Here is a 25,452-nt window from a genome sequence, read left to right as displayed (position 1 = left end):
AATATCCACCAATATCATCCTGTAATTGCTGTTAATTACCACAGTAATGAACCTTGTTAGAACTGAGATCATGAAAAATTTGTGAAGGCATAATCTGAGCATCGCTTCAAATGAGTACTTCTTTAAGCCTAACATTGCAGAGTAATATAACATGAATGAAGCACATGCCAATAGCTAATATTTCCATTAACATTCAAATAGTGCTTACTGGCCTCTGAGCACAGAGAAAAGAGTTGCAAAAATTCTATGTTATCTTGTTCTCCTTCATTTCCCATATGAACTAAAAATCAGAGAAATGTCAACCAAAAAAAAAAAATCAGCACATGATGATGAGCCCACTAACAGATCAATCAGGAGCTGATTTCTTTCAAGGTTTCTGTGTTGCTCAGTTGTTCCTTAGCTGTCAACATTTTCTCAGGTAGAGCATTCAGAGCATATAAACAGCACATCTGATTTTAAAAAATAAAATGAAATCAAAGTTAAGGGGAAGAAAGAAGGCGATAAAAATCAAGTGAGGAATGGGCAAGAAATTTTTAGATGCAGAATAAGATCAACTGCAAATATCTCCTAAAAACGTAACACAAAGGTCTTTTTTAGGTGGGGTAAAAGTGTAGGTCCTGAGCAGAATTCAAGGGATAAACAAGACAGCCTACAAAAAGATTCTCTGATAATTTCTGGCTCTGACAACTATTTCTTCTGCAAGGATGACGGGGATGATTCTGGTCTGTGTGAACGCAGTGCATGAGAGCACATTGCAGAGACTTATTAACCTGTTCTTAAGTATTAATTCACATGGTGGAAACACCTTCCAGCTGTTAAGGAAATTTTTCACTTGGCACACATAACCAACTGAGTTGAAGTGCTCACAACACTCTTCTGGCTTGTCTTGTATGAGCATCTGTATCTTTCTTTAGCGTTCATTATGCTGTGAATGTCTACCAAAAAAATAATTTATTTTAAGGCCACAGTATGAAAAAAACAAGAAAAAGGAGAACAAAAACAAGGCCTGGTGAAATCTACAGGCATCGTAGAGCTTGATATTATGTGTAATAGAATTTTAAATATCTTAAATATACTTAAAATATAAGAAGTCCTTAGCTCTTTTAGCCTCGGAAACATTTAAATCTGCATGTCCAGGTGGAGTTCAAAGGGTAATAGATGAAGATGTAACAATGTGATGAATTGTCTAAATCCTAATGGATGATGGTGGGGGAAGTACTGCTTCTGCATACATGGAAGGCATCAATGCTGAAGCACAAACTTAAAACAGTTTGTGAGAAATCCGTTACAAACAGAATTTGGGTTATCCTAATGAAGAGCACCTCTCTCATAAAAATTCTAGTTAATTCTGGGTACTGGTACAAAGATCACACCCTCTCTCAAATACATAGGTTTCTTGTCTCAGGTGAATTCAGAAGAAATAAAAACAATCAACTAAAAGCTGATTAATTAAGATTGATAAAGTAAATAATCAGAACTATTTTTTTACTCAAAAGAAAACTTTGCAATGAGATATCAAATCAGGTCTTGATTGATCTGATATGTTATTACTCATCTATATTTAGCAACCTCTAATTTCTAATAATGACTAAGAGTTACTGCCCTAAAAAGAAATGCCATTTTATGTAATGTTTTCAGACAATGGTGTTCCTACTGGCTACATCCTAATTCACAGAAAAGTCTACATAAATTGGTTATTGCAAGCTTCAAAAGTATAGAGAAGATTTAAGGTGCTCACACCATCTTACGAAATCTACTTTTTCCCAGATAACGTAATCAGATACAATTTTATTTGTTCTCTTCTACAAGAGGAATTTAATTTTCTTTAAGCATGCTGTGATAATAGCCATGATTTGTTAAATTTATTCTTAGAGAAAAAGCATGATGCTTTTCAGCATCCTTGTATTGCTCATCGAGCAGACCGCAGTCTCCAGCATTCCAATTTCTACAATAATTATTCTGTCATGATGAGACCAGAAGAGTGCCAACTTAGACAGAAAGCCTTTCATACTCTGTTTAGAAGGATGAGGGTGAGAGGGGTATAAGGAACAGCACACACTCTCTACAAGTGAAAGTAACCTCTAGTAAATCAGACTTTAAAATTACCAATAACAAAGTTAATAATGTGTTACTATCATACATTAAACAGAAACTAGATGGAAAAAAATCATCTACCCATTTTACAGTCACATACACTGTGCTCTTCTTTCACTTTGAATATCTCAAAGGAAATTATTAACTCCATTATTATGAACATATTGCAGCCTACTGCACATGCTCCAGCAAATAGCTATCAGCATTATGATGCAGAGGTGATTGCAGAGCATATATTTTATATCTCTCAGCCTTTATTCACTGAACGTTTAAATATATCTGGTTTATTTGTAAAATTACTGTCTCCCATGTTTAAGATCTGGCTTAGGCTTGCTTTGCAGAACACCTCTGACTTCACACTAAACTCAGTGTACTACTATTACCTCTCTTGTTACAGATAAAAACATAATTCAGTGTTGAATCTAACACAAACAGGATCATTATGTTTAGAGAGTGTTCCAAAGCCTGCTATCCAAGCAATCTGTGGCATATAAATAATGCAAGACCTCTTCTTTCTCCAAATGACTTCAGTTCAAGCAGAGACTCAGAAAGATGGAAGCCCAAATTTATACTGCCATTACAAAATTCAATCTATTTCTGGTTCTCCAATTGAATTATGACTCAGAGGCTTACACTGTTTTCTGCACCCACCCACATACTCCCAGTCTTTACCAACCCATGCAGAAAAGAATCCCATTTGTGAATATTCCTGAGCTTTATTATTATATTAAAATGGCAGCAAATCCCAACTAATCTGAAAAGCTTCATGTTTTCTTTTAAAGGAAAGTAAGGTAGAAAATGGGTGTTATTTCCCCTCCCCCCTGACCTCTGAACCACAACCTCCTCGCCACTAAAGCGTTCAACACCTCATTTAATCTCTCCTCGCTGCACTGGCACAGCACTGCAAAAGGAAAAGGGAAAAAAATAATCTGGGGACTTCATCAATTTTTCATGAATTTTCATTTAGGCCAAAGCCCCCATAACAGTGGTCGATAGATCAAGCTGCTGTCACATATTTAACACCTGGAGCTCCAGCTGCTCTCCCTGGGGGCTGCCGCTGACTCCGGCTGGATCAGAGGCAGCCCTGGCCAGCGCGGGGACCCTCGCGCTCCGTCCCCTGCTCACACGTGGCGCCCCGGTGCTCCCAGCTGAAATCCAAGCTACGCTCGCTACTGCAAATGTGTTTCCTGATATTCCCCCTGGAAAACTCCACCACATCGCTTCGATCGCCTCAACTGGTGCATTGTTAAAAAAAAAAACGGGCTTTTATTTTAAGACTCCTGGTGTTTGAATAAGAAAGCAGTTTGGTGAAAGATCAAACCATTTCCAGCCTACTTCCCTTTCTAAATTCTCCCCCAAGAAAATCTGAACATCAACATACGTCCAATAATGCCAACTCTTGTTCAATTTCAATTTAAAAAATTCTAATGGAGAAAATGAAGAGAAAGATGTTTTACTCTTTTGAATACAATTCTTCACAGAGTTTTAAGACTAGAACATCTGTTTTTAATGATTTAACCATAAAACAAAAACAGTACATGAAAATTTGCCACGTACAATTTGGAAGACTTGTTTGAATGGTAGCATTTGCATTATTTTTTCTTTCTAAGGAAGCTCTGACTGAAGAATTAATCTGCATGAAGCACACCAGGATTTAATGCATTAAAACAATTAAATGGAGTGAGTTGTATCAATCCTAAACTGTGCCTTCAAATAACAACTTTTCCTTCAAAATTCCAACTATTTCTTCTTAAATGCCTTCTGGAATGAAGATATTCTAAATTAAATGCAAAAATATTTTAAAAGTACATTTAGTATTAATGATGTTTTTTAACTAACTTTCCAAATCACAGTTCTTCAGTTTTACTAGCATGGAAAATTTTTTCTGAGGATATACATCAATACAAGAATACTTGCCTCAAACTGTTTGCAAGTGCTCTGAAGAGGCATGGATTTAGAGCCATACCTTCTGTGCCTTAAAGTGGCTGATACCTAAATTCTTCATGCTTGGGAAAGAGGTAAACTGTTACTCAGCCAAAAAGAGCTTAGGGATTCCAGCAACTTGAAAAAACTCACTCAAAAAAAATAAAACACAAGGGGCAAATGACTGTTCAAGATTGTTTGAACCATTCTGTGTCCCAGCTGAATTTAAATTCTGTCTTTACACAGAAATATGGATACATCAGAAGATTTTCAATCCCACAGTTTTGTGGCAGGCACCCATGGAGGGGGTGGAAAAAAAAAAGAGAAGGAAAGAAAATTAATCACAATTAACACTGTTTATCATATTGATGCACAAGCACAAACACATCTAACACATATACAACCCCAATAAATGTTTCTTCATAAATCACTCAAAAGTTGCAAGAGCACATTAGTAACTGCCAGCTTAATAAGAAAATTAAAACAAGTACAGTTTCTTACTCTAAAGCAGCACACTCAAGCACTGTAAACCTGTGAAAAGCAGCAGTTTGCTCCTCATGGCACAATTTGAGGCCACCTACAGTCAGATAATAACCCACCACCTTGTCAGGAAAGGACAGCCATGCTGTTTGTGGTGATGAAAACAGCTTGGCAGGGTGTGGAAAGAAGAGTTTTCAACACCATGACAGAGAGCACGAGTCAGACTGGATCATGTGCGGCCCCAAGGACAGGGCTGCAGCATCCAGGCAACTCAACAGTTTTCCAGCAGGAGTTGAGGACAGGTGAATGGGGACTCATCCTGACAACAGTCTGTCACCAGCAACTCATTTCCTGAGTGGGAAAATGGGCTGCTACAGACCTGCCCATCTTCTTCAGCCCAGAAATGCTGACAGTAGAAAAACAAGGAAGAGACTGCAATTGTTCCCTGAAACTCACTCAAAAACCAGATTTACGACCAAAAATTGTCTCAAAAATTATATCAAAATTATATCAACTATATCAAAAAACTATTTGCTGTAATCTTCCAAAGGATGCCTTTGATACACACCAGGCACTGCTATGTGTTTTTAAAAATCACAGCAGAACCCCTAAAATTAAATAAACAAGCAATGTATGTATTACATGTTTTTCTTTGATGAAGACCTTTCTGTAATTGCAGCCATGGTACTGCTCAAAGAAAGATAAAGCATGGTTGAAGTGAAATAGGAGAGTCTGCTTTAGACTGCTAAACCCTTTAATTGGGGGATTCAGGCAGTTAAATTTCAAAGCTATCAAAACAGTAAAAGCACAATGTTATTGCAAAAACTTCAGCTACGGTTTCATATCTCACTTTCCCATTCACATTGCTCCTGCCCTAAAACAGCTGACAAAGGAGAACAGCTTTATTAAAGTTTGCTACTATCTCCCATACGATTCATGCCTGACCTGACACCAGCTACAGTGGTTAAACAAACTCCAGAGACTGGAGATGGTGTAACAAGAGTCTCACAATAGTCAATGAACAAGGGATCAGTGAAAACTGACAAGATATAGAGCATATTTAAATTTTAAAATAATCAGTCATTTCAATTTGATGACTCAAGGTACAACTGGAACAATCCTTTGAACTTCAACAGGAGATCCTGAATCTCAACAGGATTAGAATAAAAATTTCAAGTGTTTATGTCTCTCTCTTAGGATTTCTCAACAGTTAAAACACATGTACAAAGACACAAATAATCCAATAAATGTATCTTGTAATACTCACCCAGATTTCAGCCTTCCTTAAACTGGTTTTTCCTCAATTCCCAAATATCAACCAAAACTGAAAAACCTTCTGTGATGCATTTACTGGCACGTTAATTTCTGCTTTGATAGTGTGCCAAAACTGTTTTTATTTTTTGACACAGTTTTGAATCTAGGTTACAACAGGTGAAATGTAGTGAACAAGTCCGTTCTACCTGCCATTTACATATTTCAAAAATGGCATTTTCTGAAATTTCTGAGAAAACAGAAGCCTTAAGATCACACCATATTAGTTATGAAAGTCTGAAAACTGCATTAGGAACAAAGATTTCTTTGCCTCCCCGCTTTAAACATATCATCTACTGTGGACTTAATCCATTCTCTATCAACTAAGAAGTACAAATTTGTTCTAAAGCCCACTTCAAACACATTTTTAGGGAAACTACTGTCAGATGAAAGCTGTGGATGAAAAACAAAAGCCCAGCAAGAAGAGAGAACTCATAAATCTATTAAAATACAATTCTATGTGAAGTTGCACATTCTGAATGAAAGGATCAGTGTTGATTCAACCTATCTAACTAAGCAGCAAAAAAAACCCAACATGCACAACTGATTGTATTTTATGTCTGACTGTTTGCTGAGAATATAATGAATGTATCTGCTAACTCTGCTGGAAGCAGACTACACATGCCAGGTGGACTCTGAAAGAGCCCTGTTGACTTCTCTGTTAAGACAAAGAGAATCGATAAAGACCACGACCACTCTGGATGATATGAGAAATGGCCAACAATTTCACTTGCCATCCACATAATGAATGAGGCCTGGGTCAAATTTATGATCAAGGAGCATATATTGAGGTTTCCAGCAGTACAGAACATGAGTCACCAAGATGCTGTCTGCTTCTGTTGAGGTAACAGATGATGAGATAAAGAGAAACAGACAGTGCACCTTAGATTAAATGATAGGTATTTTTCCATATTAGTTCCAGTATAACCAACTCTAGACATCATTTAAAAATTAGATTATTCTTCAGAGGAAGATTATCCTCCGTCCAAGTTTGTGCCAATCATGATTATACTCTGGCTAGAACCTCATTTCAGTATAAATCACTTATTCTGTATGGTCACTGCTACTGAACAAACACACATGAAAATGCCTTGACTAAGAGCAACAGCTAACAACAAAATGCTGTACTTATCCCCGTTTGTCACCTCGTTTGTTATCCAGGATGCTGGGTGACAGCATAAAAGCCACTACGAAGTTTTACAGAATACTAAACCAATAAAACTACTCACATGCCACTTCCAGAGACGCATTGCGACTCACAGCTTCTCCAAGGTAGTTCCTTGCTACGCAAACATAGCTTCCCTCGTCGGGTTTACTCCTGCGCCCGTGCACGATGCGTAAGAAAAATAAAGATCCGCTGGGCAGCAGCATCCGGTGGGAGCGCGGATCGTCCTTGTCCGTTTCCACCCGCTCGCCATCCTTGTACCACTCGATGGTGGGGGTCGGCCTTCCCTCTGCCTTGCAGTTCAGAGTAGTTGGCTCTCCTTTAGACACTATCACATCTGAAGGATGCTCAACAATCCGTGGTGGAAAGTCCTCTTGGCGGAGACGGGATCCTAAAGAAAACAACAGAGGGAAGAGAGAACAGTTTATTTGTGCCTTAGGCATCACAAAGAGCTCTTGCAAGTTATTCCTTTAATGTTACAAAAACTTAAAAACCAACAAACAAACCTATACAGCATTTGAAATTGCTTTGTCTGATATCGGAGATTGAATCAAACACTCCCCTACTTAAACACCCGAGATGGACTAACAGAGATAACCCTTTATAGTGTTATCAAACCCATACCAGATGCAGACTGTGCTTAGAGGAGGATCCCTTACACATACAAGGATGACAATATTTTTTCTTTTTTTTTCTGATAATCTTCCTATTTACATTTACTTCTAGATCATTGTGTGCTTCCAGATTCCTCTCATAGCTACTACTTTCTCATCCTTTCATCTGCCAGATTCAATAGGAGGACATCCAAAACCACAGCATCTTACCACCCCCATTAGTTAATAGTTCTTTGAAGTTTAATATGTATGCTTTATCCCTTTTCCACAAACAGTCCCAGTAGGGAAAGAGAAGGCAAAAAAAGAAAGCCAAAAGGGAAATCTCAAATGTCAGATCACTTTAGAAATTTTCAGTTTCAGGATTGCATGTACACACACACACATAAATACAATATAGGCAGAGCATCATAAAATGGCCTGGGTTGGAAGGGAGTTTAACACTCATCTCATTCCAACCCCCTACCAGGGACAGGGACACCTTCCACTAGACCAGGTTGGTCAGTGCTCAAATACAACCTTAGCTTGAACACCTCCTTGGCATTAATTGTACAGACACTCTCACTCCTGAATATCTAATTAGACTATATGAGCCTGGAAAAATGTTTATGCAACAGTCACAGCACTTTTTGCCTCTTCGTTGGGTCTCAAAAATAGGCTTTTTTAGCATGGATCCTGAAAATCCTTTGAGTGGAGGTGCCATGCTGCTCCAATTGGTCTGCACTTCTCAAATACAAGGTAAACCAGCTTCTGCAGGTTAGTGAAACATTTGTCTCAATTTTCTGATCAGCAGTTTTGCTGAGTCGTAGAAAAGCAATTTAACATCAATGTCCTAATTATATCCTAGGCTCTACATACATTAAAATATTTTCAATGCCTCATTTACTACAAAAGTTATGAGGAAAGGCATAAGGATCCATTCAACAGAGTGAATCCACCTTTGGACTCCTGTTTTACTAACACTCAGGTCATTAAACTAAGGCATGCCACCACAGTTAAGTGTTACATTGCTGTTGCACAAATTGGCTCTTTCAGAGGCTTCCAGATTCTATTACCAGAAGAACAAAGAAATCCATAATCTGCAATGTCTGTACATGAAAAAACCCCATATTCTGTAGCTAAGCACAGATAAACTTACAGGACATTTGGAAGATATATTTTATTCTCACTTCTACCAACAAAAAAACCAAAACAAAATAAAAAAGCAACAACAAAAAAAAAACCCAACCCCGAACTAATAGGAGAATCTCCAGTTAAAAAATAACCCTAGTCCATGACCCCATACACAACACCAAAAAAGACTGAAATCACCATTAAAGTAGAAGATAAACATCTGACAGCACATGGTACTAAAAAGTCAACTTCATACTCTGATTAGAAACATTTATAATACTCCAGACACAAGGCTAGCAACTTAATTTATTACTTTTTCTCAAAAAGCAAATAAAACCCCACTAGCTGTGTTTAGAACACAGTATCAGGAAGAAAAGGAAAGCTAAGATGTTTCCACAAAGTGCGAGGGACTTAAGGCAGAGAACAGATACAACTGAATTATGATAATTATTTAACACAGGGTAACAAAATTAGTAGCAAGAAATGCAAAACACAAATCCAAAATATCAGTTTTCTTGCACACAAAAGTTTGTTGATAGCGTTCAGAACTCCTGGAAGTATATCCTACCCAGACTTACAGGCCATGTTTACAGCTGTGCAAAAAGCTTTCTCCCACAAAAAGCTAACCTCATACCTTATACAACCCAATTAAAAAACCCTCCTCAGGTCACAATAGCACTTAATCTTCCTCTTCAGTACTGATGTTTATCATAAAACTAGTGCTTACTCACTCTATCCTAATTAAGCAATTTGTGCAGAAGAGAAGGTTGAGATAGGAGCAGCAGGGACCATGCCAATGTGTAAGGAAAAAGCTCAGGAGGTGTTTCAAGGACAATCAGACCACACATTCCTGTGATGGCTGGGCTCACCTTCAGCTCTCCAGGGCTACAAGGAATTCCCCTCATCAAGTACTTAGAGAAGGGAAGAAGCAAAACACACACAAGATCATTCACAGGGCACATCAAGCTCCCTCCTTCCAAAGTGAACTGAGCACCAACAGGTATTCCCTAAGGTTATGCTGATTTAGAAATAAATCAGGAAAATATAGAAACAAAACCAGAAACTTGGCTCCATTGCCTGTCTCTAGACACTGCCTGCATATCAGAAAGAGACAGACGCAAGTGGTGTTTGATTCTAGTTTTGATTCCTTCACTATGGTCTCCCCCAACTTCTCTCACAAGTACAACTTCATTTAGAAGGAACAGAAATTCTGTTAACCCCATGAGCTGTCAGGGCAGAGGATACTTTTACTGCAGAGCAAGATATAAGCATGACCTGAAGCAGGCAGCTGTGTGTATCCTGGGCTACCCATACAGCTCCCTTTTCCATTCCTCCCCCCAGGATTTCCATCTGGTGCATGCCTAGAGCATATTTAGGAGCTCTTAAGCCTTTACTATAATAGACTGCAATGACTTCACATGAGCTATTACATGCTGGTGGGCAAAACCAAAATTCCTACAATATTAGAATTGTTGGAGCTATTCCACAGGAGGGTTCCAGTGCCTCACCACCCTCAAGTCAAGAATTTCTTCCCAATATCTGATATAAACCTACTCTCAGTTTAAATCATACCCCCTTGTTTTGTCAATTCAGGCTCTTGTAAAACATCTTCCTCCATCTTTCCTCCAGGAAAACTCCCTTCAGGTACTGGAAGGCCACAATTAGATCTCCTCAAAGCCTTCTCTTCCCCAGTCAGAAGAATCCCAATCCTCCCAGCCTTTCCTCACAGCAGAGCTGTTCCATCCCTCTGATCACCTTGGTGTCTCCTCTGGCCCGGCTCCAGCAGCTCCCTGTCCTTGCTGTGCTGGGAGCCCAGGGCTGGATGCAGCCCTGCAGGTGGGGTCTGAGCAGAGAGGGGCAGAGGGGCAGAATCCCCTCCCTGCCCTGCTGCCCACGGGGCTTTGGATGCAGCCCAGGACATGTTTGGCTTTCCAGGCTGCCAGGGCTCATGGCCAGCTCATGTCCAGCTTAATAGCGTGCTGTGGCATATTTATGCATGATTAAATTAATCATCACTTTAAATTGAACATTGAGTTATCAACTTACATTGCCTAAGATACTGCAATAAAATGTTTTGTCACTTCAACAAACACAGCTTTCATTTTCAGACATCAGAGCCTGCTAACTACTGATAATTGCTGGCCTGATAAATGCTGACTGATGGGAAACACTGTAGTTCTCATAATAACTGGTGACACTATAGATGTGTGACCATCACTTCACAGGTAAAGAACACGTGCATTCATACCTACCTTTATGTGAATAATTTCTGCAGCAGTCATTGCTAATGTCCTTTGAGGTCAGGACACTGAACACAAGAAGCCCACCCTCACACTGGAACCAAGCAAGAGAAGACTGCTGAGGGACACTTTGTCACAAAAAAGCAAAAGAAGGCTCCAGTTATTTATGTGTTGTCCCTGTCCAGCACATATATTAAAATAAATTCACCAATTCTTCTTACACTCCCCTTCCTAGCTTAGGAATTTATGTACTTGCATATTCCTAATCAAAGTCGGGAAAGAAAGTAAGAAAAATGAGGAACATTGACAAAAGCAGACAAAAAAAAGTAGCCTGCATATTGTACTCCAGCTGTCAACACTCTGCTGTTCCAGTCCCCTACTTTAACTTAATTCAGATGTGTTGGACAAGACATACCCTGAGAATCACCTCCAAGACTGCTCTTTTGGGAAGTGTAAAAACAAGGATCACTCATTCATTTTGACCACCTCAACATCAGGGTGCCAACTAAGTCAGTTTGTCTCCCACAACTACCACCAAGTCTCACAGATCTGCTTTTATATGCTCAGACTTCCTCACAGGTCTCCTCAGGGATCCAGTGTACCGTATAATTACAGCATCACCAGTAGCATATAAACAGAATGCCTATTTTTATAAGTTTAGCCTGGTTAATCCTATAGTCAAATAACCCTAAAAAATTAATCAGATGCAAGAATTTTATTAATAAATGAAATAGATTTGCTGTAGACACACAGAAGCAAGCAGGAAAGGAGACTAAAGCAAAGAGTCAATGCTCTATTCTTTTTTACTGCATTTTCTTAGAGTCATTATGCAAGCCATATCCTAAGAGGAACCACAGAATGGTCTGGGTCCATAAAGATCATCTAATTCCCTGCTATGATTTGACCAGGATGCTTTGAGCTGTGTCCAAACTTCCAGAGATGGGGCATCCACAGCTTCTCCAGGTAACCTGTTCCAGGGCATCACAACCCTCACAGTTAAGAATTTCTTCCTAATATCTAATCCAAATCCACTCTGTCAGTTTAAAGCCATTCCCCCTTGTCCTGTCACTCCATGCTTTTGTAAAAAGTCTCTCTCCATCTTTCGTGCAGGCTCCCTTCAGGTGGGAAGGTCTGGAAAGCTTCAATTAGGTCATGTTCTGTCTGTGTAACATATACAGATCATCATAGAAAAAGGCATTTGACAATTCACTTTCTAGTCCTCCTAGTCCACTATCTTTCAAATTTCTAGGAAGAGACTTTCATTTATTGCACTTCACACTCATCCAGTTTTAATTTACTTCACATAAAGACCAAACACTGATTTAATCTATTAAGCCTTCTCTCCAAATAAGCATCTACAAAGCTAATGGTCTGTCATACCAGAAAAGCAACAGTACAGGCTAAATAGAGAGACATTTCACTTATTTCTCCAATCAACAGAACATTCATGGCTACTGGGCCAGTGGGGGTTAAGAGAGAGGACAGCAATTGTATTGTAACCACTGAGCAATTTTAAAGAAAAAACAGTATTTCATCAGTTTACATGTTAACGCTCTGAGATGGTATTTCATAATATAGATTTCTGAACTACCTTCAAGAACCTCCTTGAAATTTCCTCTTCCCCTCTGATGTTATCAGCACCTGTCATCACTTCTTACTGACATTCCATTTTTCCCTATTTGCATCTCTATTTTCTAACTTTCACCTGCCTGAATTCCTATATACAGAGAAAAGTTCTTCCTCAGCTGATCTCCAAGACAACTACTCCTTATATCCTTCCTGAAGGTTCTCATTTTTATTCCTTTAACATTCCAAACAGAGCTTTGATATACTTGGATAGAACAGAAAGCTAGAACTAGATTTTCAGTAACAGGACCAAGAGCCATTTAACACTATGGAGACCACAGATCATCCTTACTACAGAGCTGCCACCTACTCTCCAATTTCCCCTACTGTTCTCATACTATAGCTGTGAAATGGATGTTTAAAATGGGATGTGATGTTTTACACTGTGTTATGCATTTGGAATATTTCCAGTCCAAGAGTTCTGGTCATGCTGAACAGGAGTATTGCATATTAAGTTCAGAATGAACTTAAAGTATTGTTAACAAGAGCAAGAGAAGTTCTTGTAACAATGGAAATTTAAAGACAAACTCCTATCACAGAGTCACAAAATCCTTTAGGTTTAAAGGACCTCCAGGATAACTGAGACCAACATTTTACCAGCCACACCCTGTCAACTAGACAACCATGGTGCCACATCCAGTAATTTCTTGAACATCTTGAGGGATGGTGACTCTACCATCTCCCTGGGCAGCCCCTTCCAATGTTTAACAACCCCTCCTCTAAAGAAATGTCTCCTGCTGTCCAGCCTAAACCTCCCCTGGCACATAAGACTGTGTATTCTTGTCCTGTCGCTGGTTACCTGGGAGAGCTGACTCCCACCTGGCTACACCCTCCTTTCAGGAAGCTGTAAGATAAAACCACCCCTGAGACTCCTTTTCTCCAGGCTAAACTCCCCCAGCTCCCTCAACTGCTCTTCATATGAGTTATTAGTTGTTTTATGTCTTTGATAGCATTTTGAATGCATTTCCTCCAAGAGTTTGCCAACAACACATGTTCTCCCTGAGACGATGCAAAAGGACTGTTTATCAAGAAGACAAACAGCAAAACTGTGATAGGAAAAAATAAATCTACATCAGGAAGCTACAGATGCAAGAGGAAAAGGGCCTAGGTACATCTGATTCTACACAGTGGACAGCTCAAAGTTATATTTAATGCCAAAGAGCCTTCTTTTATGCTAGAATCTTGGGTTATTTTCACTGCACCAATTAAGAAAAAAAAACAAAAAGCAAACTGAAATTAAGGTATTGAAATCCCAATTAAAAGAACAACGTGTTTTAGATGGATGGACAGCTACAGAAGGGTCTGCAGAATCTTTTTTGGCTACAACAGATCTGCCACATGGCCAGGCTCCAGCTCCTTTTTTGACTTACACAGACTCCACAAAGCCAATCTCACAGCTACTTAGTTAAATTTACTGAAGGACAGTCACTGTTCATTTTCCCCCTTCTTCATATGCCTCGTTTCACGAGTGAAGTACTTATCAGAAACACTTATTGCACACATTTGTTTGATGTAATGAATAAGTATGTTGCTTTCACCACCCTTTTAGGCACAGAATTGACTGACGATAAGCCGAGATCTCAAGTAGAGATCCAGTCAGTCACATCTTAGTTCAAACAAAAGATAATGTGGAAAAAAAGTCAAGATAATGAGAAAACTCAATTGGAGTATAGGCTGTTACACTGGCACCAGGCTGATTATTTGATGTGCATTCCTCTATGCAAAGTGACATGGCAAGGATGACATTTTGAAAATTTATACTTTACAGTCTCTCCCCCTCCTCTGAGACTTGGCAGATGTGAAAAGACACAGTGATAGGACTGTTTCCAAGGTAAGGTTTTTGTTCAAAGCTGTGTCAGCTATGACAAGGTCCTCTGAAAGCTTTTCCTTGAACAAAATTAATCCATTAAACAACATATCCTAACTTCCCCAGGACATGTGCCTGCAGATAAGTCACCTTTCCTATAGAGTGTGTTAGCCATAAGGGAGAGCAGGAAATGCTGACAAGAGAGATCAATAACTATCATTAAAAACATTGACCAAATCTTATTGGAAGGTTGATTTCATTAAGTTTCTCTTGTATGAAACTGTGACTTTGCTAAACAAGTTGTAATCAACTTTAATACTAAAGAAACACTGCAAAAAAAAAAAACAAAAACAAAACAACAAACACCTTTATTTTTAATGTGGATAATAATCCACTGCCACAGTACAAGCACCCTATTCCTTGTATAAAATTATTTCAGGGGAAGCACCCCAAAATTAACATAAAGGCTTAATGCAATTTTGTTCTAATTCACTTTTCTTCCATTGGTTTCTCCTCACATACCAGCATTCAAGTGTCACATTTCACTTTTTTTGCAGTCTTACCACTCTTCAAAATTTATTTCCAGCACACTGCCTGAGCTGGAACAGCATGTTAGGGATGCAGTCAAGAGAGCAGGAGTGAGCACAACAGCCCTGAAAACTGGAATATAGATTCACAGGCAAATGATTAATCTTTTTTTTCCCCAGGTGAAAAGTGATATTATAAATACAAGTCACTGCTTCAATGAGAAAGGTACATCGATTTGTTTATTGCAAAGCAGTGTGGTTTAGAGTTCAAGTCAAGAAATAAAATATCTACCACAGCTATGCTCCCTGAAAGAAGACATCAGACAATTATTTACCTAATTTGCATCAACACACACAAAAAAAAACACACAAAAAACCGAGCAAACCCAAACCACCTTCACTTGTAGGTTCTTTCTCAAAAAATCTCTAGGTCTTGCAACTAGAACAGCTGCTCCAATTCAAGTGTGAGTTTCATTAATGATCACTAACTCCAAATAATGAGATTTTAAAAATGACTTTAAGAAGTGAAGAGGATAGGGAGAGAAGAGGAAGACTTCCAGCTATGAAAAGCAAAAAGGACAGCGTTTTTGTGTACGTGTGCATATATGTCTCTGTATTTATATGCTGTGTGTAGATACATACCACATCTGTATTTACACAATGCACACACACACCTGCAAGAACCAGGCAACTTCCAGAGGTCCCTTCTAATCCAAATTATTCTAAAATATGTACACAGCATATAAAAGAAAAAAAAAGCATCAAGACAAAAAAACAAAACAAAAACAAACTCACAAAAAAACCCCAAAACCCAAAAAAAAACCCCTCTCCTTATCCAGACAAGCTCAAGCACAATAGCTCTTCCCTTGGGACCCTTTCCAAATCACTCTGGAATTTAACAAAGCAAAGCATAAGTGCACGCCTGACTCCAAAATCATCTTTCAGCTCTTTTTCAGGTCAAGGATGGAAGGTAAAAAAGCAGACCTTGCTTACAGACAGCACAGTAATTTGTTATACAAGGGGCACATTATCACAGCCTGGGGAACAAGTCATGGCTCTGTATCAGCCAGGCAAAAGGTTGCAGCTTCCCTAATACCACTGCAGAAACCAATGGATGGTTAGAAGCAAGTAAACTTTGCTTTTGCATAGAAGGGTTGATAACCACAGGCTCTCCAAAGTCTAAAGCTTTCTATTGATAATGACCATCCAAGGCAACATTAAAAGATACATTTAAAAGCTTTAAAAATGAGCAATTAGAAAAACACATCATTTTTAACAGTGTTAAGCTAAAACAACAGCTATAAAAAAGCTCTTAAATGACAACAGGGTCCAGATGCCTTCAAGAACCATGAGTCAAATAGTTCTCAGATTAGAATAAAATTGCTACAATCTGTGAAATCAGACTACATTTGTAAATAAATTCACCCATCTGAAGCAGTCTTAAAGTAATATTTTGAGAAGGGAGGAATTTCTACTATAAGCACAGCAGGCATTATAACTTTGAAGTTGTGAATTTTATCCTGCAGCCACTATGTTCTCTGCTGACAATGGTCACAAAGACTCCCTGAACCACACCAGTTATGAACATCTAGGGAATTATAAGTACACAATATCAATACTTAAAACTTGGCACAAACATCCTAAAGAAACCTTCTGTAAAGTTCCAAGTATCAGCCAATGAATATTAATTTTGCAGTGCAGCTCTCAATAAAATTTAAAGTAGTATGATAAATATTAAAAACTCATTGTAATACCTTGGTTTAGAAATCTCCAAATTACTTCTTTGTGATTTGTCAAAGACATTCTTTAGCTTCAACTAGTTTGGAAAACTCTTCCCAAATAACCATGGACAAGAAAACAGATCAAGCTCTGTGAAGAAACATTCTAATTCTACTTTTTCTAACCCCCTATTGAGTAAATTATCTCAAAATAAATATGCTCAAAAGTGGAAGGCTTTTGGAATTTGCAAGAACTTCTTCACAAGCTGTATCTCTCCTACATATGTCAACAAAAAGAATCAGGTGAACAAGTACAGGCACTCCAAGATTTAGGGATATGTTTATAATTGCCCCTTCATTTCACCTTTTGCTAGTTGGCATTTTAAAAACCGATTCAGCCACCCAATGCTTGAAAATAAACAACTTCTACAGAAAATTCAGTCTCATTCTATATGTATAAGTCTGGTTTATAAACACCGGATATACCCAAACACAAAAGAACAATTTTTATACTGGTGCTTTACAGCACATATTTTTCTTTTTATATATTTAGAAGTTTGGGATTCTTGGTTTGTTTTCCCATGTTTAGAAAGTAAATATTTTACTGCAAATAGTGCACTTTTTTTTTTGTTTGATCACCAACATGCCACCAACTTTTCAATGGTTATCACACGGATAACTGAAGGTCATATTATTGACTCTCTTTGTTCTTGTCATTAATAATGAAAAACTTCACACAAGATTCAAACTTATGCACAAACATCTAAGTGTCCTAACTCTAGTTTCTCCTGATGTATTTATAGCACAATAATATATACTTTTATATACATATAAATATATACATATAATGTGAGGGAGCATCTTCTGTTAAGAGAGTATTTTTGGAGCTCCCCTGCCCCAACATCATCTCCCATGTGTGTGTCTCTCCCTCCCCCAGAAAAGAACAATCTTTTCCCTTAGCCCTTTGCTTTTTGTTTGCCCTCCAAACATGTTTCACAATTCCTTACTTAACTCATCATGTGTATTTTAAGGTAGTTTTTCTACCTTGTTACTATTACACCTGTAGCTAATAAAATGACTCTCTTTTTTATCCAAAATAGTTCATCAACTCCATTTACAAAGTGAATCTTTTTTCTCTTTTCATTCAGAAGCCATCCAGTTATCTGTCCCATTAGATAACAAAACACAATTCTGCAACTTCTGCAGCCAAAATGGGATTTAATGTTCTTGGGCCTGGTGACAGAACACAAACACTGCAATATCTGTGCCAACTTACAGATCCTTTTTCTTAAGCAGCCCTCAGTGATTTCTCTCTCACCTTTTCTGTTCCACATATTTACACCCAAAGCTGGCACAAATTAGGACGCTCTTTCCTAGTACTTTAGGCTGCAAGCATAGGTCCAGTGAGAGGTTTTATTGGCCCTTGCTGTTAGTGGTGGTAGAATCTTGCCTTTCAAAGAATATGCACTTCACAGGATCTTTCTCCAGCATTATTTTACCCTTTCTATCTTAAAAAGAGGGAGACTTTCTGAAACAGTAAAGTTGCAGACACTACTTTGGAGTATCCTGTTTTTATAAAGATGTCTGTTGATTCTACTAATGGAGCATGGATTAATGATAAGCAACCACCTCTCAGAACTGCAGAACGGCAAAGGGACTGCTGTGACCTTCTGAGAGCTTCTTTCCAGCATATAATTTATTTACTCCATGTTTTTCCATATCAAACAGCACTGAACAGAAGCACAGAAATAAGAGTGTCTGGCAGCACCACAGGTGAAACAAACAAAATCTCCCAGGCAGTTCTCAGTGTTTACTGTAAGCAACAAAATCTGTGAAAATGGCAGAAGAGGAAGTAAATAAAAAATATAGAGGAAGTAGATCACACCTTTTCAGTTATAACCTTAGACTTCTAAATCACTGTATTTAGCAAATATAACAAATACTGTCTAAACAAAATTAGGAAATAAAATTCCATCTTTAAACAGTGGTAGGTTGGCCCCAAATGACAGCCAAATGCAGCTGCTTGCTCACCACGCTCTCCCAGAGGACAGGGAGCAAGTAGAGGGAAAGCAAGAGACTTGTGGATTGAGATAATGGCAGCGAAAAGGGAAGGCAAATGATGTGGATAGATGCATTAAAATAGCAAAAATAGCAAAAAAAGAGGAATTAATTCACTGCTCATCAGCAAACAGATGTCCAGGCACTTCCTGGCAAGCAGGGCCTCAGCATGCAGGACTGTTGCTTGAGAACACAAATGCCATAACCATCAATGTCCCTCCTTTATCTTCCTTTCTATGAGTTTTTATTGCTGAGCGTATGATGACATATGGCACAGAATATCCCTTTGATCATCTTGATTCAGCTGTCCCAGCTCTGCTCCACTCCAACCTCTTGCCAGCCCATACCTACTACACTCTCTGCTTAGAGGTACAAATCATAAATTTTTCAGGAGACAGAATCTTTTTTTTTTTAATGATTTACTTTCAACAGATGAAAAACCCTCAAACATGATAAAAGAACCTTTTCTTCTGAAAAACTAGTTTGCAGTGAATCTGTTTCCTCCAGAACATATAAGCATAATGTGAGACCTCCTTGTAGATACCTTTGTCATTTTAGGTTCCAGAAGCAGAGCAGTAACATGTTTTTATATCTAATATTTCTCTGATTAATAACTAAAAACTGCAACTACAGTCAGCTTTCTAATTGAACTAGAATCAAATCTTCCTTACCATGAAGGAAAACAAATCAAATATATGTGGGAAAATATAAGGAAAAGTTTAAGGTTGACACTACAGTAGTACTCACATGGAGACTAACATTTGCCAGTGCCTGCACTCTGTGTGACTATCATAACACAGCCTTTTTCTGCATCACACCTCTGCGTGTACTTGGGGAAGGAAAGAGTGAAAAATCCTCTTGACTTTTGCTAACTAAGCATCCTTGCATTATCTCATGTTCATTTCTAGAAGACTGTGGCTAAAAAAAGAATTTAACTCCATTCCTTCACAATTCTGGCATACTTGTTAACTATTTTACAGGCTTTTTTTTTTTTCCTTTCATGTTTTTTCCCATTCAGTGAAAAAACTCAAGCTATGATTTTGGGTCCCCTCTCAGAGCTGAAAACACGCCAAATATTTATCTTCCAGTGTAAGTGAAACATTCTTAAAATCCAACAGTTCTGTCATCAGCCAGTTTTGCACACCTGAGGACATTCCTCACCTCAGCTGTTTCAGGTACAGCACTTTTCTTCCACAAACATTTCTCTACCCAAGATCTTAGGGATACACACATAAACTCTTTTGGTTTTCTCCCACTCTTAATGTCATAGCTAAAGTTTGGGCATTAGCCACAATGCTATGCAACTATATGAAATAAAATATATTGTACCTTTTTAAATATGTGAGAAGGTGGCTTGTTAGTGGTAGCTAGTTGTAGAGATCAAGGCAGGACTTCAAAAACTATGTTGCTGCATTTATTGCAAAACAAAGACTAATAAATTTAATTTAGGCCAAAAGCAGCAGTAATCTTGAGGAAAATGACACAGGTCTAGTGTAACAGTCAACTGTAACTAGCTCGGCTAAAGAGAGATTTCCACTTCTTGGCACAGTAACAAATCCTCAAGCAGAGAGGGGCTATAGGGGTGAGATTTTTCCCTCTGTAAGTAACTTAATGAATGAAGTACTAATTAACATTATGGCATTGATAAATGGAGAGAGAGATTAGGGATGTACTCGATATTCAGGCCTTCCCAGATGGACCGTCAAAGCCACATTAATTCCTATCTCATTGGAGCATCTGCTTCTCCCATAATCCATTGCCCCTTGGTACAAACAACACAAACTGTTGTGACTCAATTCGATTTATATCAATCTAATTTCTTTTAATCCAATTTGTATTCCAATCTACTACCTTCTAATCACTTAAATCTTCAGCCTCCATCTGGTAAATTTTCTCTCAAAATTAACCGAGCAGATGCCTCTGCAATTGTCTTCCACAGTCAGGCTAATCATGCCCTGGCAGTGGCCTACAGAGCTCGCTGAATAGGTACGTGACTTACAGCATTGCCCTTCTTATTACAAGCATGGCGATGCAGGAAGGCCATTTTGTCTGTCATTAATTGGTTAATTTGCATAACACTGCCAGGGTAAGATGCCTGGGAAACAAAAGCCAAGAGTGGAACGCTTCAAGAAGGCAGCATGACATGCTCCTCATTAGTCACATGGCCATTACACTTTGAACCATCTATTGTTTGAGGTAACAAACCTCAAACTGCATTACAGCTAAATATATAACAAACATCTACACATGATACTGGACTGCATGGGTTTTGGCACTGCTGCCATTGAATATGCAGAGAACACAGAGGCTGTCCAAACAAAATTCCAAGAAAAACGCAGGATGCTGAGAAAATTAGAAAGCACTTTGTTTTGCCAAAACTTCCAATACTTTCTCAAGTAAATTAACTTTCATGATGCTACAACTACACATGTAAACAAAGCCAAACCTGCTGACTACAAAAAACTTCCCAGGACAGTATGGGCCACAGGTTAACCAATGCATCATAAGTAGGAGGAGTCAAAGGATGAAGCTAACCTTCTAAGCCAAGAATAGGTAAAATTCTGAGCTCTAAGCAAAATACAGAAAGAGAAGTGCCACTGCTTTAAAAATGGGTGCCTGACTAAGAGCACAATGTTGATCTTTCCCCTGGATCAATGCTATGACACCTCCAAAAAGTTGATAGCATGTTCAGCAACAAGTGGATTTCATCATTCAGGTGTTCACACAATCATGGATTGCCAAAGTTAGGAAGTTTTTTCAAGTCTGTTATTCAGAATCCTGGGAGAACAGAAAGGAAAACATTCCATGTATCACTTGTGTTCCCCCAAGCAATGTTAAGGAAGAGAAATAATGAAAACACAACAGGCAATAAATATTGAGGGAAGCATAAGAGAGAACAAGCTGGGCCATTGGAAGAGGAACTATCATATATAAGCAGGAACAAAAGGAGAAAAGAAAACTTTCACTTAGTACTCAGTTCCCTTGCATTATGAGCTACATTCTTGTTGGCCCACAACCACTTACACAAGATCAGCTACTAACAGTCTTCAAATTCTGAGAGGCATAACAGCCTTTTGCCATTACAGATTATACATGAAATTTGTTGCTTCCCATATTTAAGAGCAATACAAATCAGACTAACATGAAAGGGTCAGCCTGCAGTCCTCTCCTTAAAAAATAATAAAAACCCAAACTTGTGTCATGCCAATTTTCAGTAGCTGAAAAGTGAGCTTACCAGAACAATTTGCCTGGAGCTCACTACTGCTTCCTCCCCTCCTCTCAATCTTTCACATCTACACCTGAATAAGAGGTTTTACTTACCAGCTAATAAGTACCTAGTAAATTTTTTATAATCTAGGGATAGCAAACAGTATAAATACAGTGGATCCAAGCCACAGGATGCTGAAGAAGCAAAGAGAGGGTGTGCTTGGTTAAGGAGGGGGTGGAGTGGGCAGTCTTTCTTCCCCTCCCACAAGCTGTCAAGTCCTTCTGTGCACACCCCCTCCCTCGTCCCTGCTAAAAACCTTCCTCTCTCTGCCTGCCATGACAGGTGGTCCAGATTTTCACTTAGAAAATCTGGCCACCCTATGTTTGCAACACCTCCCCGCTTAGTATCATCTGTGAATTTAATTAGCATGCAGTTTACCCACTCGTTCAGATTATTAACGAAGATGTTAAACAAGACACAATCCAAATAAAAAGATCCCTGTGGCAAACCAGTTGATGCCTTTCTTTACATCAGTTTTTTGCTATCTATTGTAGCCCTTTCTTTACAGATGTCAACCAATTATTGCTCTACATGATAGCATGTACCAAGCAAATTTGCCTTTTGTTTTCTCACCTCACAGGCTGTGATACACTATATATAGTAGAATTATACATAATAATTCCTATTTCCCAAATCCTGTGTCTCATCTACTACACATATTATTTCATCACACTAAGATATGTAGCCTCTTGCTTCTCCTGGATCATCTGCTACTCCTCAGCCTTGTGCAAAGAATCAGTGCTACATGATGGTCAGGAAAAATCACACCATTTGTGATAATTTCTAGTGTCAATCTAAAACCAGTCCATGGATATCTTGGCAGAGGGGGACAATCATTAGAAAAAGTAAGATTGTTAAATACATTGAATCTCTCCCAGTTTTATAAACTGTATTTGAAATGAAAGTTTAGCAGCAGTGGGAACTATTTAAGGAATATGCAAAGCAAAAATAAAATTAATTATTATTTAAGAAAAGGAATGCAAGAGTACTACTCTAAATCAGTAGCTTCAATAAGGGCATTATTACAATTTTAATCATCAGATGAGGAAAACTACAGTGTGGTATCTGGGTAATGATATTTAGCTTTTGAAATTAAAATAAATGCAATGGCATTTCACACATAAAGCAAATCACATTTGGGAAAAAGACAAGAATTGCAAAGAGAGCCCTCCATACAACTAAAGACTAACAAGTTGAGAAAATTTCACAGAACAAATCACTGGATTTACACACTTAAATAAATAAATATTCCATACATACAGCTGTGGTCATAAACCAAACCCACTTGTAACAAAACATTAAGCAGAGTCCTCCCTTCAAAAGTACTGTGATACAAGAAACAAATGAACACCCAAAGCCAAATGCAAATTCCCTCTAAAGCAGGTGGCCACACATACAGTCACAAAAGCTCCCTCTGAGCTTATCTATGGAGTACTTGTTTTTCTTACAGACCTTGCTGCCTGAAGGAGTTGTGGATGCCCCATCCATGGAAGTGCTCAAATCCAGGTTGGATGGACTTCTGAGCAACCTGGTTTGATAGAAAGTGGCCTTGTCCATGGCAGGGATGTTGGAACTGGATGACCTTTAGTGTCCTTTCCCACCCAGCCATTCTATGATTCTTCTTCCAACCCAAAACATTCTACAATTATTTTCTGTTAAGTAATCACAAAAAAATTGCCTCAAAGCAGTTCCAGTAAACTTAAAACATTAGAGAGTCCCATGCATGTTACAAAGGATAAACAGGAGAGCTCTGGCCCTTCCATTGTGACTTCCAACTGTCAACATAAAGCAGGATATTCTGATCTTCTCAGGTAATACATTAGAAGAATACATTCTCCACATTAGAAGTGGAGAAAATTATACAAGAAGCACAATAGATTCCTAAAGCTATCTTGTGACAGAATGTACATAGCCTAAGCAGAGACAAAAATAAATTCACAAGTCTATAAATTCAGTTTTTGCTGAACTAAAAATAAAACCCTCAAGCAGAAGCCTGCAACCTCCTCTTACTGACCAGCAGCACTCCTTGGGAACTTCTAAACAAAACACTCCATACCCACTGTGCTTTTACAAACTCATGGACAAGAACATAATTTACTTTAAAGACATATTTCAAGCAATAGTGGTAAAGAGTAGTAATAAATAGTAGTAAATAGAAACCTAGCAGAAGGGAGAATACATAACACTGTGAAAATGCTTAGAAAAATACTAAAACAGTAAGTTTTGCATATTAATGTAATTCTCGAGTCAGATTGCTCACAGATATAAACTTAATACCCATGTCTGCAGAAGAACCTAATTGTACATAGCCTATCTCGAGAGACTTAATGCACTGCATAATGAGTGACGCACAAGGAGAAATTGGGGTTTTTTTCATATTTCTTAAACAATGCAAACTGACACATATCTTCAGAACTCAGGTGTGTATGCATGTTTCAGTTTACAAATAAATCATATGTAACTTCCTCTGAGTGGAAGTTATCACACCTTTACACACATCATGGTTTACCATAAACAGGAAAAGCCCCAGACACTGGTGACCTATGGCTGTAGTGGGAGAATCTTCCACTCTCCAGAAAAGACACCACTACACATTAAGCCAGCTCAACCTGAAGATATCGCAGATATTCACAAAAAAGAAAAGGGCCACTGTGGCTAACCATTAACAGGAGTCAAAGAACATACAAAGCACCAGTGCCACATCTGCTGCCTCCTCCACACCAAAGAAACAGTTGGTGCTAATGCACGATTAGGAGCTGAGAGGAATGCAACAAAAGTGTATGCAGGTGGCAGAGGTCACTGAGGGACAGTATAAAGGAAAGAGAGGGTCAAGTTATTATCTGGAATGCATCCACAGGGCACAGCCATCTTTTAAATCAGTTTTTATAATAGCTATCCCTGTATTGATTTAATAATATCTTTATGCTACGGATTTACTGAGCGCGCCACGAAGAACTACATCAAAGAATGAGTTGTGAAACCAGGATTTCTTTTCCTTACACAAAGCAAGGAGAATATGTCCTACCTTGAAAGCCTCCATTCAATCTATTTTTAACATTTTATTAGCCTTGTTTCTGATGAAAAGGCAAAAATCAGTCATCCAACATCATCTTTTGGTAAAATAATGCAAACACTACAAAAACTAAATTTGACTTTTAAATCAAAGTGGCTGATATGCCTCTATACATATGTGGTAACTAAAATATTGGGTCTTTTACCTTCAAGCTTTTATTATTATATACATAAAGGTGAAATGGAATGGGGGGAGAACATCCACTTAGAAATATGGTTGCATCACACTGAGGAATACAACACTTCGGAGTATCAGACCTATAAAGACAAGTTATCAAGAGTAAGTAGGCACTGCAAATTATACAGACACTGCAGATGAAATAGTTATAGACAATCTTGTAAAAATACAGATAAAACCAGCTTAAGGTTAAGCCTTTACTTAAAGGAAGGTGAGAGCAGGCTGACATTGGCAATAGGCAAGCATTCCCAAGGCAAGCCT

The 25,452-nt window shown here is 38.4% G+C and overlaps 1 protein-coding gene across 9 annotated transcripts in view; it reads right to left on the bottom strand.

Moving 5' to 3' along the window:
• The window catches only part of ROBO2 (roundabout guidance receptor 2), an 867,116-nt gene that overhangs the window by 388,840 nt on the left and 452,824 nt on the right, over positions 1-25,452 (bottom strand). For all 9 annotated transcript variants that reach the window (XM_015636755.3, XM_033518494.1, XM_015636762.3 and 6 more), the window contains exon 2: positions 7,038-7,364. In XM_015636755.3, the coding sequence (XP_015492241.1) occupies positions 7,038-7,364 (327 nt within the window). The remainder of the gene's footprint in view (positions 1-7,037; positions 7,365-25,452) is intronic.

The sequence above is a fragment of the Parus major genome, chromosome 1 (genome assembly GCF_001522545.3).
Source record: "Parus major isolate Abel chromosome 1, Parus_major1.1, whole genome shotgun sequence".
Classification (NCBI taxonomy): domain Eukaryota; kingdom Metazoa; phylum Chordata; class Aves; order Passeriformes; family Paridae; genus Parus; species Parus major.
Note: the sequence above shows the minus strand (reverse complement) of the source record. Positions and strands in the feature narration are given on the sequence as shown.